The 16,940-nt window shown below is 52.0% G+C and overlaps 1 protein-coding gene across 1 annotated transcript in view; it reads left to right on the top strand.

Moving 5' to 3' along the window:
* Grk3 (G protein-coupled receptor kinase 3) overlaps positions 1–16,940 on the top strand; it is a 97,074-nt gene that overhangs the window by 60,487 nt on the left and 19,647 nt on the right. Inside the window, exons 8-13 of the mRNA XM_076560973.1 lie at positions 430–521; positions 1,453–1,552; positions 7,720–7,798; positions 9,358–9,488; positions 12,164–12,258; positions 16,426–16,533. Coding sequence (XP_076417088.1) covers positions 430–521; positions 1,453–1,552; positions 7,720–7,798; positions 9,358–9,488; positions 12,164–12,258; positions 16,426–16,533 — 605 coding nt within the window. The remainder of the gene's footprint in view (positions 1–429; positions 522–1,452; positions 1,553–7,719; positions 7,799–9,357; positions 9,489–12,163; positions 12,259–16,425; positions 16,534–16,940) is intronic.

Raw genomic sequence — 16,940 nt, 5'->3', positions numbered from 1 at the left:
GTCCTGAAACAGCTGCTCTTGACACGGACTCTTGTCTTAACAGTGCCTGGAACTGTCTGATTGTCCCCAAACTCTAGGCTGCCTGGTGCCTGAGATCACTTTTCATTTTGTCTAGGAATGCTACACTCGCTTGGCCTGAACAAGTTAGGGTCACGGCTTGCAGAACCCCCAAGGTTTTCAAGAGTGGAGGGGCCGTCCCCTCCCACACTGCAGCCCCACACCTGTCTCCATGTTGAGCCTGTGTGTCATGGTGGCTGGGTGTGGGGGTGGAGGGGAGAAGGCGGGTCCTCGTTACACCATCCTGTGGGGCTCATCTTTCAGCTTAAGCAATCTGTCCTGGAAGGGGAAGGTGACACCAGGCTGTCTGCACCTTGCTCCGACACGACGTCATGTGATTTTGTGTCTTCATTTTGTCTTATGCTTCCACAGCTGACCATGAACGACTTCAGCGTGCACAGGATTATCGGCCGAGGAGGGTTTGGAGAAGTTTACGGATGCAGGAAAGCAGACACCGGGAAAATGTGAGCCTCTGTCTTGTCTCACCACGACCGTTAAGAGTGCTTTATGGAGGCCTCGGTCCCCCAGAAAGAAATCGATGCTTGAATTTGGACAGTAAGCCCGGTCCTCCACTTCTTAGGGCTGCTGTGAAGCCAACAGGAGCTGCATATGGAGCTCCCACGCCAGGGAGCCATCCTGGAATTGCTACCTGCACAGTTATAAGAACGTCTGTGCAAGCAGAGGGAACACTAAACTTGAGCACAGGTCTGCTTTCCCTTAGGTCATGTGACAGGGTCTCACTGTGTAGCCCTGGCTGGCCCGGAACTCACCACGTAGACCAGGCTGGCCTCAAGCTCTTAGAGACCTGCCTGCCTCTGCCTCAAGGCATTCCCCAACAAGCCTGGGGGAAGGGGGTGAAGCACATGTGCCAGTCACACAGACTTTAGAATTCTCTTTCAGTTTCCTGCTGTTTTACTGAAAGCATCTTCCCGCTTTCTCTATCTGTGATGGTTCTTGCAAATTTTAAGTTGTCAGCGCCCCCCTCGGCTCATCAGCCACAGACGTGAAAGACCACAGGACTTGGGCGAGGGTGGGAGGATCCAGTCAGGGTCTTACAGTGAAGAGCTCATAGAGCTAAATCTGATCCACACATTCCCCTGCCCCACCACCCCCCTCAGAAGCTCCGGGGCAGAAGCACACGTTACATATTTATTTATTTGTTTATTTCTGCTCCATACGTTATTTAAGCAGCATCTCTCCTCAAGCGAGGAGAGAAATCCCTCTAGTATTGCTGATTGCTTTCTTCCCATAGTGCAGGCAAAGTGGAGATTCCCTGCCGGGCGCCCAGGGGTTGTCTTGCTTTCTTTCAATGCAGTAGAAATACCCCAGCAGTTTGTGTAGCCTGGAGTGGGTTCCCGGCCTAGACTGCGCCCTCACCCTTCACGGTGTTCTCAGGTACGCCATGAAATGCTTAGACAAGAAGAGGGTGAAGATGAAGCAGGGAGAGACGCTGGCCCTGAACGAAAGGATCATGCTGTCCCTCGTCAGCACTGGGGTGAGTGGCTGGGCCCCCCTCCCAGTGCCCCCCCCCCCCCCCCCCCCCCGGCTTCTGAACTCTTGGTGGTTGACTTTGTTTGTCCCAGCTGATGGCAAAGCAGGCTGGACTAGGGTGGATGAGGGCGTGACACAGAGAGGACCGTGCTGGGCGGTGGGTGGTGGTGCGGGAGGCCAGCGCAGCCCCTTGTTCTGCACACCCAGCCCCTCCCTCCGAGCTTCCTTCCCTTCCCCTGGCTTCCTTCTTTGCAGAGTGTAGTGCCAGGCAGTGGACCTCATGATGAGAAGAACATTTGAATGTAACTTTAAAAATTGCCTACGAGATGGAAAGCTCACCAGAGGCAGAAAGGCTGCCCCCTGCCCGTCATGAGCCAGGCAGAGGGCGGGACTTCCACTCTGACTTATCTGTCTGGCCGTGGGGCGTGGGGAATGAGCACTCGGTGGGCAGGCAAGAGCCCTGGGTTCAATCACTGTACCACCGCCGCCGCCGCCGCCACCACCATCACCACCACCACCCAAAACCCCAGAGATCCAACCAAGACAGCTTCCCTTGTTAAAAATCTCTGCAGGCATGCGGACACCGGAAGGCTATGGGCCAGCACTCTGAGCAGGGCAGGGGCTTGGGACCAAGGGCTTAGGATGGCGCTGTTCCCTGGTGCAGTATCCCTGTCATAATCGGAGGGCGTCTGACTGTCGCTGTCCAGGCCATAGGTGGGCGATTTCTAATTGTCACCTCCAGCCATATGTGGGGCCCGTCTGACAATCTTCCCTGCCTACAGGATTTGAAAGCACCAGACCTTAATGGCTAGTCCAAGAACCCCCTTCAGCTGGTGAGAGGGCTGCGGAGACGCAGGACGGATCCGCCCCTTCCAGGTCTTGGCCGCAAGGACCCAAGCTCACTTGAGGATCATCCCTTTGGAAGCAGAGTGGTTTTTTTTTTTTTTTACAACCAGCTTTTATTGAGTTGCGGCTGATAATGATTCTAAGCACTTCTTTTTAGAGCTTCTAGAAGGAATGTTTGCAATCGAAGCAAAATAACTGCGTCATTTAGGTGAACTGTAAAATGGGGCTCTAAATAATCCCTCATTATGCACCCCTGCCTTCCAACTCTGGACATTGAGCCTCATTTTTTAAATGAATTATTTCAGAGCCCCGTTGGTTTTCAAGAAGTCACATGGAGAATGTATTTTTTTTTTTTTATTTTTGATGTTGGAAATATACAAAGCCATTTTGCTTGTTTTGTTTTGTTTTTTTTTTTTTAAGTATTTCCTTTTTTCAGACAAGGGTATATGAGTGATCTTTGGGCCACTAACTTGAGCTAACTAAAGAGAACCCAAGTCGTGTTCAGATATCGATCCTGAGGCCGTTTTGTTAATGCGGACGCAAGGGCATCAGCCTGGAGAGCTGTAGTAAAGTGGCTCGGGATGGTCAGCATCTGGTACCTCATATCCTGGATGCATGTGACACTGCTCCTGGTGTCCGCTTGGCCCTTGGATCGAGGACACTTGCAGGCAGCGGGTTCTGAGGCAGTACCCAGCATCCCCCCATTTCCGTTACGCTACCACCTTTGGTCTGCTTCATAACTGATCAGTGATAAGCACTATGGGAAAAAAACTTGAACTAAAGCCATGAACACTGTCACCACTTACCCTGGGAGAGCAACTGAGCTAATGTAATGTCTGGGGGGTTTCTCAGGTGTGGCGGGGGAGGGGCTGGCCACAGGTGTCTGTACAGTCTCACATAAGTTTGGTCAGATGCCCAATGAGGGCATGTCTGAGTTCGCCATAGTCACCTGTTGCTGTTAGGCGCTTGACACCCCCCCACCCCCACCCCCCACCCCCGGCAGAGACCGGAGAAAGCTCTGGTGGCAGGTGTGGCCAGGCCAGGTGAAGTAGCTTTGGGTTTTCCCAGGCATGAGCATGAAGGCAGGCAGAGATCATCACGGGGCTGTGGTCCTAGGCCATGAGAAACCAGGCTTGCCTAAAGGATTTGAAAGACCCAAACCTGAATGGCTTGCATGTTCAGAACTTGATGGTCATGGCTGGGACTGGTTAAAAAAAGACGGTGTAGATCCATCCGGCTGGAACTGGGTTGAGGGGAGCCTGTAGCTGGCGCTGGGTGAAACCACCTTATAGGGAGCTATGGGGATGCTCAGGGGACCAGGGGATGTGGGGCTTCCATTGTGGCTGGCTACCCATTTCTTTGTGGCCTTTGGCAAGCAGTTCCCTATTCAATGGACTTGACTTTCTGGTCTTTGAATGAAGGAAGTGAGACCTGCTGGTTTTTGTTTTGTTTTGTTTTTTAATTTTTTTTAGAATCTCTGATTCTAAGTCTAAAACTCATTCATTATCTTACTAAAGATGCTCTCTCTCTCTCTCAGGGAGACACAGCCAGCCTTTTTGCAGCTTTCTCAGGGCTGTTGTTAGAAGGACTACAAGCTGTGGTGTCCCAGACTCTCCCCTATAAGGTCCTCTGGTGTCCTGGGTACAGTTCCCTACCACAGCTGGGAAAGACCCTGGCCTTACTGAGTTTTGGGTCTACCCACTTCTCTATTCCACTGAGCTGCCCATTAGATCACAGGGAAATTGTTCGGGGAGTCCCCGGACGATGAAGAGGGAACTAGGAAGCAGGATAAGATGATGTCCCCAGAAGGTCATGAGGAGATCTGGAGAAGCATGCAGGGCCTGTGCTGGCTGGTTTTGTGTCAACTTGACATAAGCTGGAGTCACTGGAGAGGAGGGAACTTCAATCGAGAAAATGCCTCCATAAGATCTGGCTGTAGACAAGCCTGTAAGACATTTTCTCAATTAGTGACTGATGGGGGAGGGCCCAGCCCACAGTGAGTGGTACCATCCCTGGGCTGGTGGTCCTGGGTTCTATAAGAAAGCAGGCTGAGCAAGCCATGAGGAGCAAGCCAGTAAGCAGCTCCCCTCCATGGCCTCTGCATCAGCTCCTGCCTCCAGGTTCCTGCCCTGTTCCTGTCTTGGATTCCCTCAGTAGATATGTAAATCAAATAAACCCTTTCCTCCCCAACTAAGTTTTGGTCATGGTGTTTCATCACAGCAAGAGGAACCCTAAGACAGGGCCCCAGAAGGCCGCTGGCTCACAGGAGGATAGCTCTGTGCTTCTTGCACTTGAGGGGACATAACCTTTGGCATCAATAAATTCACCATCTCAACAGAGAACCAAAGAGGAAACTTGTTCATCTTGACCTGGTTTTCTCTAGAACTTATGGAAATGAGTCCAAGTTTGTACCTCTCTCCTCCTCCATGGTATTGGGATTGCAAGCTCTTTAATGTGGGTTCTGGGGATCAAACTCAGGCCCTCTTTCTTGCGTGGCAAGAGCCTTCCAGACTAGTGTCTCCCTAACACCAAGGTCTTAAAGAAGTTGTACTGTGGAAACCTCAGCATCTTTTTTGGATTTTAATAATTCACGGTGTCGAGAAAGTCTATATTGTATGGATAGGCCAAGTTGTTGTTGAGACCTTTTAGTGGCGAGGTGTAGTTGGAATTTTCTTTGGGCCATCAACCAGCTCCCAAATAAGGACACAGAGACTTATTATTAATTACGAAAGTTTGGCTTTAGTTTAGGCTTGTCCCACTAGCTATTTTAACCTAATTTAATCTGTTTCTATTCATCTACGTTTTGCCTCAGGGCTTCTTACCATTCTTTCATTCTGTATGTTCTACTTTCCTGCTTCCTCTCTGTCTGTCTGGCTATCCCTTGGCATATCCCTGGCGTCTCTTTTTCTTTCTCCTTTCCAGCCTAAATTCCTCCCCATACTTACTCTCCCTGCCCAGAAGTCCCAGCTATACCTCCTCCCTTGCTATTGGCTGTTCAACTTTTTATCAGACTATTTAGGTGCCCTGGGCAGGCAAGGTAAAACAGCATCACATCTTTACATAGTTAAACAAATGCAACACATCTTTGCACAGTTAAATATTCCACAACATAAACAAATGCAACACACCTTTGCATAGTTAAACAAATTCAACACACCTTTGCATAGTTAAATGCAACACACTTTTGCATAGTTAAACAAACGCAACACATTTTTACATGGTTAAACAAATGCAACACATCTTTGCATAGTTAAACAAATATTCCACAACATAAACAACAGTGAGGATGTGTGAAGAACCTGGACTGGTGAGCCCTGTGGTTGAGTCCAGCGGAGATCTCAAGAGTGATCATCAGGAGATATAGGTTCCTCAGAAGTCTTAAAGTCACCCAAGGCTTGGGACACCAGCTCCCTGCCCGGGCCATTCCTCTCCTGAGCTTCCACAAGGTGGCTAGCTCTGCCGTTAGCCTGACCTGTGTGTGGCCGGCTCTGCTTCTCTCTCCCTGGGAGCCTGAGGTGGCCCGTGTTGCTGCACATGGCAGTGGCTTGATGTGTAGCTGGACGGCAGGGTTGGCAAGAGCTGTGTGGCTCCGGGACCAAATCCAGCTTGAGGTTGTCTTCTAGACCGCCCGTGAGCCTTCCACCTTCTAGGTGGAAGGACAAGACACAGAGATTAGATGGAGACACTGGGCATGGTCTGGGGGCCTGAGCAACTGTTTAGCTCCAGGAACTCGTGTGGTAGCAGGGTGCCTTCTCCCCGACTCTTCTCTGAGGCCTTTCCTGGGCTAGGCCATTCCAAGCAGAGCTGTGAGGAAGTTCCAGGAGGTTCTCCTGCACCCACGGCACAGATGGGCCCCGACTGTCTACCTGGTGTGGAGTTGCCAGGTCATGGGGTCGGCAGGTGATATGCAACCCGGGTAATGGCTCCAGACAGCTGGTCACAGCTGGGCACCAAGACATGTCTAAATGGTGGTGTTCGTGCAGAGTGTGAGCTTAGGCCACGCTTGGGCTTTGTTGTGCAGATGCTCAGCTGTTCAGCACGGATAGAAAACACTGAACCTGTCTGTGGCCCTTTATGTCACATTTATTGCACACAAGAGACCATCTTTATGTGTGCCCATTGGAGGGTTCCTCCTTGGCTGTACTGTTTGGGCCTGAGCTTAGGCCATGCTGTCTGAACCACATTTACCTTATAGGCAGTACTTTGTGTGTGTGTTTGTGTGTGTGTGTGTGTGTGTGTGTGTGTGTGTGTATAACTGTGTATATGCATGTATATGTATGCACCTGTGTGTATGTGTGTATGAATGATATGCACTTGTGTATTTGTGTATACATGTGTGTGTGTGTTTGTATTTGTATGTGTTTTTCCATGCATATATGCGTATGTGCATCTGTGTGTGTGTATATGTGTGTGTGTGTGTGTGTGTGTGTGTGTGTGTGTGTATGAGTGTGGGGATACTTGTCCACGTGTGTGCCTGTGGAGGCCAGAGTAGATGCAGTCTCCCTCTGTCACTCTGCACCCTGTGTTTTGAGACAGGGTCTCACCCTGAACCTGGAGCTCACTGACTTGGCTAAATGGACAGCCGGCAAGCTCCAGGGATCCCTATCTCTGCCTCCCCAGTGCCAGCATTCCAGCGTGTGCTCAGCGTGTGTGGGGCGTCTGGACGCAGGTCCTCACGCTCTGCAGCACCAGTGTTCCCACCGAGCCCCATAAGACGTCATCACATCTGCCTGTGACTTCCTCGCTTGTTTCTCCGTAAAGCGTGTCTATGCTTTTTTGACTGTCTGTGGTCCCGCCCATTAACCCACCTGTCAGCATTCAGTTCTGTGAGGCTTCTGTGGAGTCCATAGCGGATCCAAGGGACACGGACACCCGTTTACTGTTGAGTGTTTCTGTCAGTCCCTCGACAGCCTATTTTCCACCTTCATTCTGATAACACAGACGCTAACCACCCTCTCTCATTCGGTTCTTCTGAGTCCAAAGCAGAGATTCAAATACATAGTTGACTGGCCAGGACCCAAACCTTGGCCAGCAGAGGGGCATCGGCATCCGTGGAGGCTTTGGTCTTTTGAAGGGGCTGTGATCAGAGCAATGCCAGGTTGAATCAGGGTGAGGGAATGCTTCAGGTCCAGCTGCTCCGACGGTGGCCCGTGTCTCTGTGTCTTTGTTATCCACGGGATCTGCTGCTCCATGGCTTCTGAAGTGACCCGTGCGTGTCACACTCAGTGCCGAGGAGAAGGCTCAGCAGGAGTCCGCAGTGGGGTGTTGGCTGGGGGACGTGCTTTCTGGGGCAGCTTCTCACAGGCTTGTGTTCATCCACTCCAGGACTGTCCCTTCATTGTCTGCATGACCTACGCCTTCCACACGCCGGACAAACTCTGCTTCATCCTGGACCTGATGAACGGTAAGCAAGCCCCAGGTGTCTGGCTGCCGTGGAGAGACCCGCGTGGTGTTCATTCTGAGCTGGTGGCACCCAGGCATGCTGGGGCTCTGTGAATCTCTCCCATAATTGGAGTCTCTTTGTAGTTGGAGGGCATCTTTGCCCTTGGGTGTTTGATAGATTTTTGTCTTGCGACACTGGCCGTGATTTTTCTCTCAGTCTGCCACTCTCTCCCTGGGAAGCTGGTTCTAGAAACGTCTCACAAAACAAAGACTGGCCTTGAAGTTTTACCTTCTGGACTGCAGCTGGCCTCAGCCTTTAATTAGCTTGTTTGCTGGTCTCAACTCTTAGGAATGAAATATCCCCCAAGAACATAGGCCAAAGATAGACATGCGTTGAGAAGCCGGCTTTCAAGGGCCGGTTTGTGTGGGTTCCGCCTTGGTCTTCTGCGCCTCCCAAGTCCTCAGGACTCTGTGTTCATCTTTGAAACCATGAACAGCCACCCCAGAAATGCACAGACACAAAATGTTCAGCTGGAAAAAGTGCTTTCAGCGTGAGAATGTGATATTGGAGCACTTGGAGTATTTTTAGGAAACGCTGAAATAAAAGATGAACCATTCAGCCATTCAGATGCACTTTTTTTTTTTTTTGGTTCACTTGAAGTTTTATTATGTTTCAAGTGTTTGATTTGAGCTCAGATCTACCCCCAAAATAGGAAGGACAAAAGATCAGCCGTGAGTCAAAGACGCCAAAGCCAACAGCGCATGCCCTGTAGATCCTGTGTGTGGATGGGCAGAGGGCTGAGGGCAGAGCGGCCCCTTCCCTGCCAGGGCCAGGCTGGCTTGCGGAGGCTGAGCTGGGCCCCTGGAGAGAGCTTGGAGCCTTTTCTTTAATGTCTCAGTGTGTGCCCAAGGAGGGGAGAGGTGTGTGGAGTCCAGGGCAGCAAAGTCAGACACATGCCAGACTTTATCATACACCTCCTCCCTGCCCTGGGCCCTGTGGACTGTCCTCAAAGCCAACAGCCATTTCCTTCTCCCAACATTGTATTTTGAACAATTCTGAGCTCACAGCCAGGGTGACTATTTTATGAAGGCGCTTGGATACCCTTCACCTGGGTTTCGTCCATTATACTTCACTGTTTCCACAGCATCAAATCTCCCTCCATGGGACCAATGTTTAAAGTTTCTCTGGTTTAGTTGTTTTTTGTTTTTTGTTTGTTTCGTTTTATTTTTAACTGTGGACTATCGAGGTGGTCACTGCTCCGGAACACTATATAGATGAGTTCAGTTACTGGGCAGGTTTAAATCACCAGTGGTTCAGCTGGACCCATGTAACTGGCAGCAGAGCCACCAAGCCCCAGATGGTGGCTCTGTCTCATCCATGAGACACGGTCTCACCCACCATCCCCTTGAAGTTGTCTCTGTAATGACCGACACCTTTGGCCAAGTTACAGGACTCAAAGACACATGCCAAGTCCAAAAAGGAAGGGTCATTCCCCTTTCCTCCGGCACCCTTATTTAGGGTGACCCCTGTCTACTCCCAGTGGACACTCTGTGACCTGCCCCCTGGGTCTCCGGTTGCAGGGGGCGACATGCACTACCACCTCTCCCAGCACGGGGTGTTTTCTGAGAAGGAGATGCGCTTTTACGCCAGCGAGATCATCCTGGGGCTGGAGCACATGCATAATCGTTTCGTCGTCTACAGAGACCTGAAGGTGAGGAGGGTCGGGTGGTGCCCAAGGCACCCCGGGGTCCCCCTTCCCTGCCCTAAGGCCCTGTCCCTTTCCTCCTGGTCCTCTCTCGGCCCACTGTGTGACCACAGCAGGGGTGGTACCTGCGGCCGGTCCCTGTTGTCATGACCACCTCAGTGCCTGCTAAGGCGCTGGGAGAAGAAGCTTTCCTGCGCGGTCCAGGAGTTACACAACAAAGAAGATGCTGGTCAGCACATTCGGGGCCTTTCTCTTTTGTGTATTATCGTGGTTCAGTTGATGCTCACCAAGGAACCGCTCTTGCCCTGCTGGTTGGTCAGGGTTTGAGAGGGATAAAGACGAACCGTGTGCCAAGATAAAGGATGATGGAGTCCTCACTCCCGTGGGACAAGGCCGGTTGGATGGGAGAGGGGTGGGTTGTGGATTGCAGTTCGGCCCGTAGAACTTCCCGGAAACTCCTCGCTGGGCTGACTGGCAATGAAACTGAGCTGTGGCTTCTTGCCCTGGAGCTGTGCTTGGTGCTGGGGTCTCCATGCAGGAGGGATGGTGGGTGTGTCCATGGTGACACCATCTGTGTGTGATGCAGACAGAGAAGAAGACGAAAGGGATGGCCGTAGCTAGGGATTCTATTTCTGTGGTAAACCACCATGACCAACACCAGCGCAGGGAGGAAAGGGTTTTATTTCATTTTATAGTTTGTCGTCCATCATGCAAGGAAGTCAGGACAGGAACTCAAGCAGGGCAGGAACCTGGAGGCAGGAGCTGATGCAGAGGCTGTGGAGGGTGCTGCTTACTGGCTTGTTCCCCATGGCTTGCTCAGCCTGCTTTCTTATAGAACCCAGGACCACCAGCCTATGGATGGCCCCACCCACCATGGGCTGGGCCCTTCCCCATCGATCACTGATTAAGGCCCTACAGACTTGCCCACAGCCTGATCTTACGAAGGCATTTTTCTCGATGGTTGTTTTCCCTTCTCAGATGACTCTGGCTTGTGTAAAGCTGACAAAACCAAACAAACAAACAAAATCATTAAGGACGGAGACCCTAACAGACTATAGACACGTGTGCGATGTGTAGGTAGTGAGGAGAGGTAAATCGGTAGGGCTGACAGTTCACTGACAGGATAAGGAAACGCCGAGAGAAAGTGTTTGCCTCGCACTTCTGTCTGGAGTGACCTGAGCACGCGGTGGTCAGGGATGAAGTCCTGTACCTCTCCTCTAGGCTCTGTGAGTGGGACATCCTGTTGCTTGTTTGAGGCAGGTGCCTCCCTGTGTAACCCAGGGCAGCATGGAACTTGAGGTCCTCCTGTCTCGGCCTCCCGAGTGGCCGGGATACGGATGTGCCAACCCGTCCTGCTAATGATTGATCTAGGAAGCAAAAATGCTGTATTTTGGTTTTGAGCGTGTGCGCACGCACACACATATTTTTTTCTCCAGAATACTGTGAAATCAAAAGTGTTCTTTGGGTTAAAGAATTACTCTCTTAGCTTTTATGTGTGTGTATAGAAGAAAAGATAATTTTTTTTTTATTGAGCTAAAAATAACCAGATGCTGGTGGGCTCATGGCGTGGTAGTTGTTCATGAATTTTATGAGGAACCAGATACATGCTGACAGCTCGTGGGGCTGAGGCCCTTGTGTCTTAAACCCACGAAGGGCTTTCACCCATCTTCCTGCTGCTTTTGTTTCCTAAGCTGTTTAGTAGGCAATGATGTTCTTGTTTAATCCTAGTCACTCATGACTATTCATGTTTCAGTGCGGTGAGAGCTTGCCATTATTCTTATTTTAGGCAAAACAATAGGTACTTCAGGGCAGAACGATATTCCTGAGGTGACTGTAGTTGAGTGCGTTGAGAGGGAGGTCTTTGCTTCTGTGACTGCTCTGTCCAAATCTAATCTGGATGGAAACGTCCCAGTCACATGAGAATCAGGGCCGGACTCCAGTTTGGCCATTTGGTAGGGCCTTCGTCAGTGATGGCCGTTCATCAGAACTGTCATGGTGCTTTGGGATGCTTCCTGCCCTCCGGTCAGCAGTTACACATCTCTGCAAGATGCCTTCCTGTCTGTAACCTTGTGGTCCATGGATGGTAGCCCTGCTCCCCATGGCTAGGATGCTCATACTGGCTACATTGAAGCTCTTGAAGTAATGGGGAGGACATGCTTTCAATTCCGTGGTGGGGACCTTCCTGCCCGCCCCAACCTTGGGTGTCACTCTCTGGTTGGAGGGGCCCTTTGCCTCTCCCACAGCCCCTTCCCACTGAAGTCAGCAGAGCGGTGGTGCGTTCATTGTCCTGCAGCCTTGATTTGAGAACACAGAGTTCCCAGTGATGACATAGGGTGAACCCTGTGAGGTCATGTCGGCCATGATGAGATGATGACAGAGGATGCACCCTGTGAGGTCATGTCGGCCATGATGAGATGATAACAGAGGGATGCAATGAGGTCATGTCAGCCATGATGAGATGATGACAGAGGATGCACCCTGTGAGGTCATGTCGGCCATGATGAGATGATAACAGAGGGATGCAATGAGGTCATGTCGGCCATGATGAGATGATGACAGAGAAGTGCACTGTAAAGAGATCATGTCAGCCATGATGAAGTGATGATAGAGGGGTTGCCCCGTGGCGGTCACGTGGAGCTCCGGTGATCTCTTGGGGGCTCTTGAACTTCTTTTTCTTTCAGCCTGCGAACATCCTCCTGGATGAATACGGGCACGTGAGGATATCTGATCTTGGCCTCGCCTGTGACTTCTCCAAAAAGAAGCCTCACGCCAGCGTGTGAGTACCTTGTCCACTGCGTTTGCTGCCTTTCTGCACCGTGGCACTTGGGTTCAGGCACCAGCACTGGGGTGCTGGTGCCCCTCATCTCCCTCATCAGCTGGGATTTTCTCTGTGGTACTCGGTGTCACGGTGGTGGGAGTGCTCCCCGTGTGACGGGAGTGCTCCCCGTGTGACGGGAGTGCTCCCCGTGTGACGGGAGTGCTCCCTGTCACTGTTTGCAGGGACAGGCGTGGCTGCTGGGGGCCTGACCCTGCTTGGGAATCAGCTGGTGCATAGGAAGCTGAGGTCACGCTGCCCGTGAAACTCTGGGCCAGTCGGCTCACCTCCTTAGCCTCCTCTGTAAAGCAGAGCTAATAAATTCTTTTAACCCCCCCCCCCATTGCCAGAGTATGTTACAGAGCCCATGCCCTAGAGAGGCCCGGGACGGCTGCCCAGAATGCCCCCGGGGAGGGTTCAGGGCAGACTTCTCATCTCCATCTCCTGGCCTTCCGAGAAATCGGGAACTGCTGGGAACCATCCATCTACCTCCTTACAGTTCCCGCGTCTAATAGGGGTCACGCCCTTAGACTCGGGAGGTGAGCTGGTTGCCACAGAGAAGTGACTCTTGAGCCTGTGGCCCTTAGCTGCCTCTGAGGACTCAGGGCTGCATTTAGTGGTGCCAGCGCTAAGTGCAGGTGACCTGGCCCGAGGCCACCTCTAGGTAAAAGCCTTGCCCCAGCTCCGGAGAAGCGGTGAGAAGAGTGTCCCAGTGAGCCACACCCCCAAACCCCACTTTGCCTTCTAGACTGTCTCCTTCTGGGCCCGTAAATGGCTCAGCAGATAAAGCTGTTGCCGCATAGCGTGACCCCTGACTTCAATCCCCAGGAACCCCATGGTGGGAGGAGAGAACTGACTCCCATAAGTTGTCCTGTGACCTCCACACTCGAGCCGTGGCCTGAGTATGGCCCCTATACACACGCACACACAGACACTAAATACTAAAATTTCTCACTCTTAGCACCGAATCTTTTACAGTTGCATTTTACTGTCCCTCTGAGCAAGTGTCCTCTCTGCTGAGTGGTCCTGGAGATAAGTACCCCGAGTCTCGTCCCATGTGCCTGTGTGGAAAATGAACGACAGGCTCCTCTTTTGTGTAACCAGAACCACAGGGGTGGATTTGCAGTGCTCTATGAGGGCCTACATTCAATCAAAACTGCCTTTGAAAGCGCCGGTCCTGCGCTGAAATGTGGGTCGCACACTGCACAGTTTCTATAAGTAGATTGCTCTTTGCTGGGAAGGTGGAACGGGACCCTGAAGCATCCAGGTTCTACTGGCGTGTGGGCTACCCACCCTTCTCCCAGGCCGCTCCTCGGCCATTTTCAAGAGATGCTTTTGAATTTTTAATGCCACCCCACTCTGGTGTGCTCACGTCTTCAGTTTACGGTAGTCGTAACTAAACAAGAGTAGGAGCGTTCGTAAGAATTCATCCTCCCAGAACCTTAGCTCTGTGGCGTGGCATGGTTTATCCCACCAGCCTGGCCACCTTGGTCCTGAGAGTCGCATCAGCTCCACATGGAGGACTGTTTTGCCTGTCTTGGGAAGAACTGTATTTTGAATGGTGTCTTAGCTTCCTTTTCTATTGCTGTGATAAAAAAAATACCCTGACAATAGCAAGGTAAGGGAGGAAGGGCTTATTTTGTAACCCCAGGTTATAAAGCATCATGGCAGGGACGTCCTAGCTGTGGGACCTGAGGCAGCTGAGCACATCACGTCCAGTCAGAGGAACAGCCCATCCTCAGCTCACTTTATCGTTTTTTTTTGTGCAGCCCGGGACTCAAGCGTAGGGAATGGTGCTGCCCACTTGTAGCGTGGGTTTTCCCACCCCCAGTGAACCTAATCAGTTCAGTCATAGGTGTGCCCAGGAGTGAGCCATCCCTCCCAGGTGTCCCAGATCCACGTGGACAGTTGACACCGGCCGCCTCAAACAGCACTGGCTAAGAGATTGGGCTGAGAAGTCGGGCAGGCTCCTGGTTTAAATGCTGGCACCACCTTACGCAGATACACGCGCAGAGTGTATGCAGTGGTGGTCCTGGGCGGCTCCCGTGCACGCCAGAGAACATCAGCTTGTTTCCTTTCTCCCGGAGGATGTCCCTCCACTCCCAGACTGTGGTTCAGTCGTGGAGAGCACCCAGTGGTCACCTCAAAGGGCTTCCAGACAAGGCCCTCTCCCCCAGCCAGTCAGAAGCTGCTGTCCACGCAATGCCCAGCATTTGTTGTCCGAATCTTAGAAGGTCTTTTAATAAAAAAGACTCAGAGCCAGATGTCGGGGTGAAAGCTGAAAGATTGGAGAAGCAAAACAGCCGGCCACTAGTTCTTACCTCTACAAAATCCTCAGCCTCAAGAGAGGGAGTTCCTGTTTCCTCAGACCTTATATACCTTTCTCTGCCCTGCCATATTACTTCCTGGGATTAAAGGTGTGTGTGCTTCCCAAGCAAAGGCATGAGATCTCAAGTGCTGGGATTAAAGGTGTGTGCCACCACTGCCTGGCTCTGTTTCTCATGTAGCCCAGTGTGGCCTTGAACTCTCAGAGATCGGGACGGATCTCTGCCTCCGAGTGATAGGATTAAGGGTGTGTGCTACCACTGCCTGACCTCTGTGTCTAATTTAGTGGCTGGCTCTGTCCTCTGATCCTCTGGTAAGCTTTATTAGGGTACACAATCTATCACCACAAGAATTCTTAGGAGTAAGTTAGGATAGGAACCCGCCATTCTTGTGATGGTTACATTTGAGCATCACCACAACTGTATTGATATTGGGAAAGCCCAACAGGTGTGTCTACGAGGGTGTTTCCAGAGGGTTAATTAGGGGAGCCGAGTCACTCTGAATATGGTAACCGCAATCCATATGCTAGGGACCTGGGCGGGATAGAGAGAGAACACAGGAATGTGGTGCTTCCTGCTTCCTGCTTCCTGCTTCCTGCTTCCTGCTTCCTCTCAGCTGCGAGCTGAGTGGTCTCTGCCGCCTCTTCCTGCCTCCATGCTCTACCTCACCATAGGCTCCCAACCCATGGGGCCAAGGACTACGGACTGAAACTTTCCAAACTATGACACAAATGGAATAAGTCTTCCGGGTAGGCTGTTACGTCAGGCATTTTCTCACCCGGACAAGAGAAAGATAATGTAAGGCTGGAGTCCTCAGCCAGTGCCATCCCAGCCATTGGGCCAGCAGTGCCATTTAAATAAAGTGGAACATTCTCTCCAGGCCTTGAGTGACCGGTAAGCACCGCTCCGGCTCTGGTCCACACAGTGCATCTGGTGGGTGCTTAGTTCCTGCCTTAACGGACCCTGGTGTTGCATTAGCCTGCAGTGTAGATCCTCTCTCCCTGGAGTTCAGTCTTCCTAGAGGAAGTATTTTGGCAGCCCTGGCAGAGGTCTCCTCTGTTCCTGGCACGGCTCTCTTGATCTTACGCTGGCACCTTGCAGAAAGCCAGGCCTGCCACTATCCACCGGCACCCATATCACGTATCATGTGGCTCCTTCAAGCCTCCTCCGTGGGCACCAGTGATCGCCCATGATCCTTAGTGACCAGGGGTTTCTGAGTGGATCCTCAGTGTATGTCAGCAGGTCAGCAGCCCTTACCCTAAGGAAGGCATGATTTGAATCCCGCCTCCTGCCCTGTGTTGGTTCAGTTCAACTCTTGGGCCTCATGGGGCTGAGCCGTGGCCACGCCTGCTTTCTCTTCAGCCCCTCTTCATCCTCTTGTTGACAGAAGCCAGTGAGGGACAGGCTGCAGATAAAGGCTTTCCCAAGCCTCTTTTTGACGGTGTCGTAAAAATCCCGCCCCCCCCCCCCCCCCCCCCGTTCCTCAGGCTCATCTTGGGGCACAGTGTATGTACCCTTGTGCCTTCACAGACACCCACCTAGCCAGCCAGACCAGTTGAATCAAACCTGGAGGCCAGTGGGGTGACAGACCCTTCCGCCACGCTCTCACCCTTCTTCCCTTCCTGTGTGAACTCAATGATGTGAATTCATGATTTGTCTTCTGTGGGGCGCTCAGCACAAGGCGCGTGCTCAGGCCCTGGTGCATGCCCTCTCCTCTGTGCTCAGCCACTGCCCGCTCTCTGTGGGGCCTCCCCCTCACTCCAGAGCGTGCACACTCCCGTGACCATCTCCCTTCCCTCCCCAGGGGCACCCATGGGTACATGGCTCCCGAGGTGTTGCAGAAGGGGACATCTTACGACAGCAGCGCTGACTGGTTCTCCCTGGGCTGTATGCTCTTCAAGCTCCTGCGGGGGTGAGTGGAACTCAGATGTCCTGTCCTGGGAGTCCCTGGGTCACATGGGGCTCCTGGGATGAGGTTCGTCCAGCGGCGGGGGACTCGCCTCCTGTACAGGAGGCCCTGGGTTCCATCCTCAGCACGGGGGTGGGAAGAATACTAATGCGTTACCACCTTGATGTCATGTTAAATCACACAGTGGCCTTTAAGCCACACTGCTGCAGGTGACCGCCACTGTGGCTCCACCTGCAGGCCAGTGTCTGTCCCGAGGGCTCAGAGATGAAAGCCTTGTGGTTCTGTATTTCCTGTGGTTCTGTCCCACATCACAGGTCCCGTGAACCTTAACCCAAGACTAAGGTAAAATAAGACTAAATTAGCAAGCCAAGAGGACTTTGGAGTATTTCCACAGTAGGCCGTGTTCTGGG

Source organism: Peromyscus maniculatus, chromosome 23, assembly GCF_049852395.1.
Source record: "Peromyscus maniculatus bairdii isolate BWxNUB_F1_BW_parent chromosome 23, HU_Pman_BW_mat_3.1, whole genome shotgun sequence".
NCBI lineage: Eukaryota > Metazoa > Chordata > Mammalia > Rodentia > Cricetidae > Peromyscus > Peromyscus maniculatus.
The sequence above is the reverse complement of the archived record's forward strand: the minus strand, read 5'-3'. Positions and strand labels throughout refer to the sequence as shown.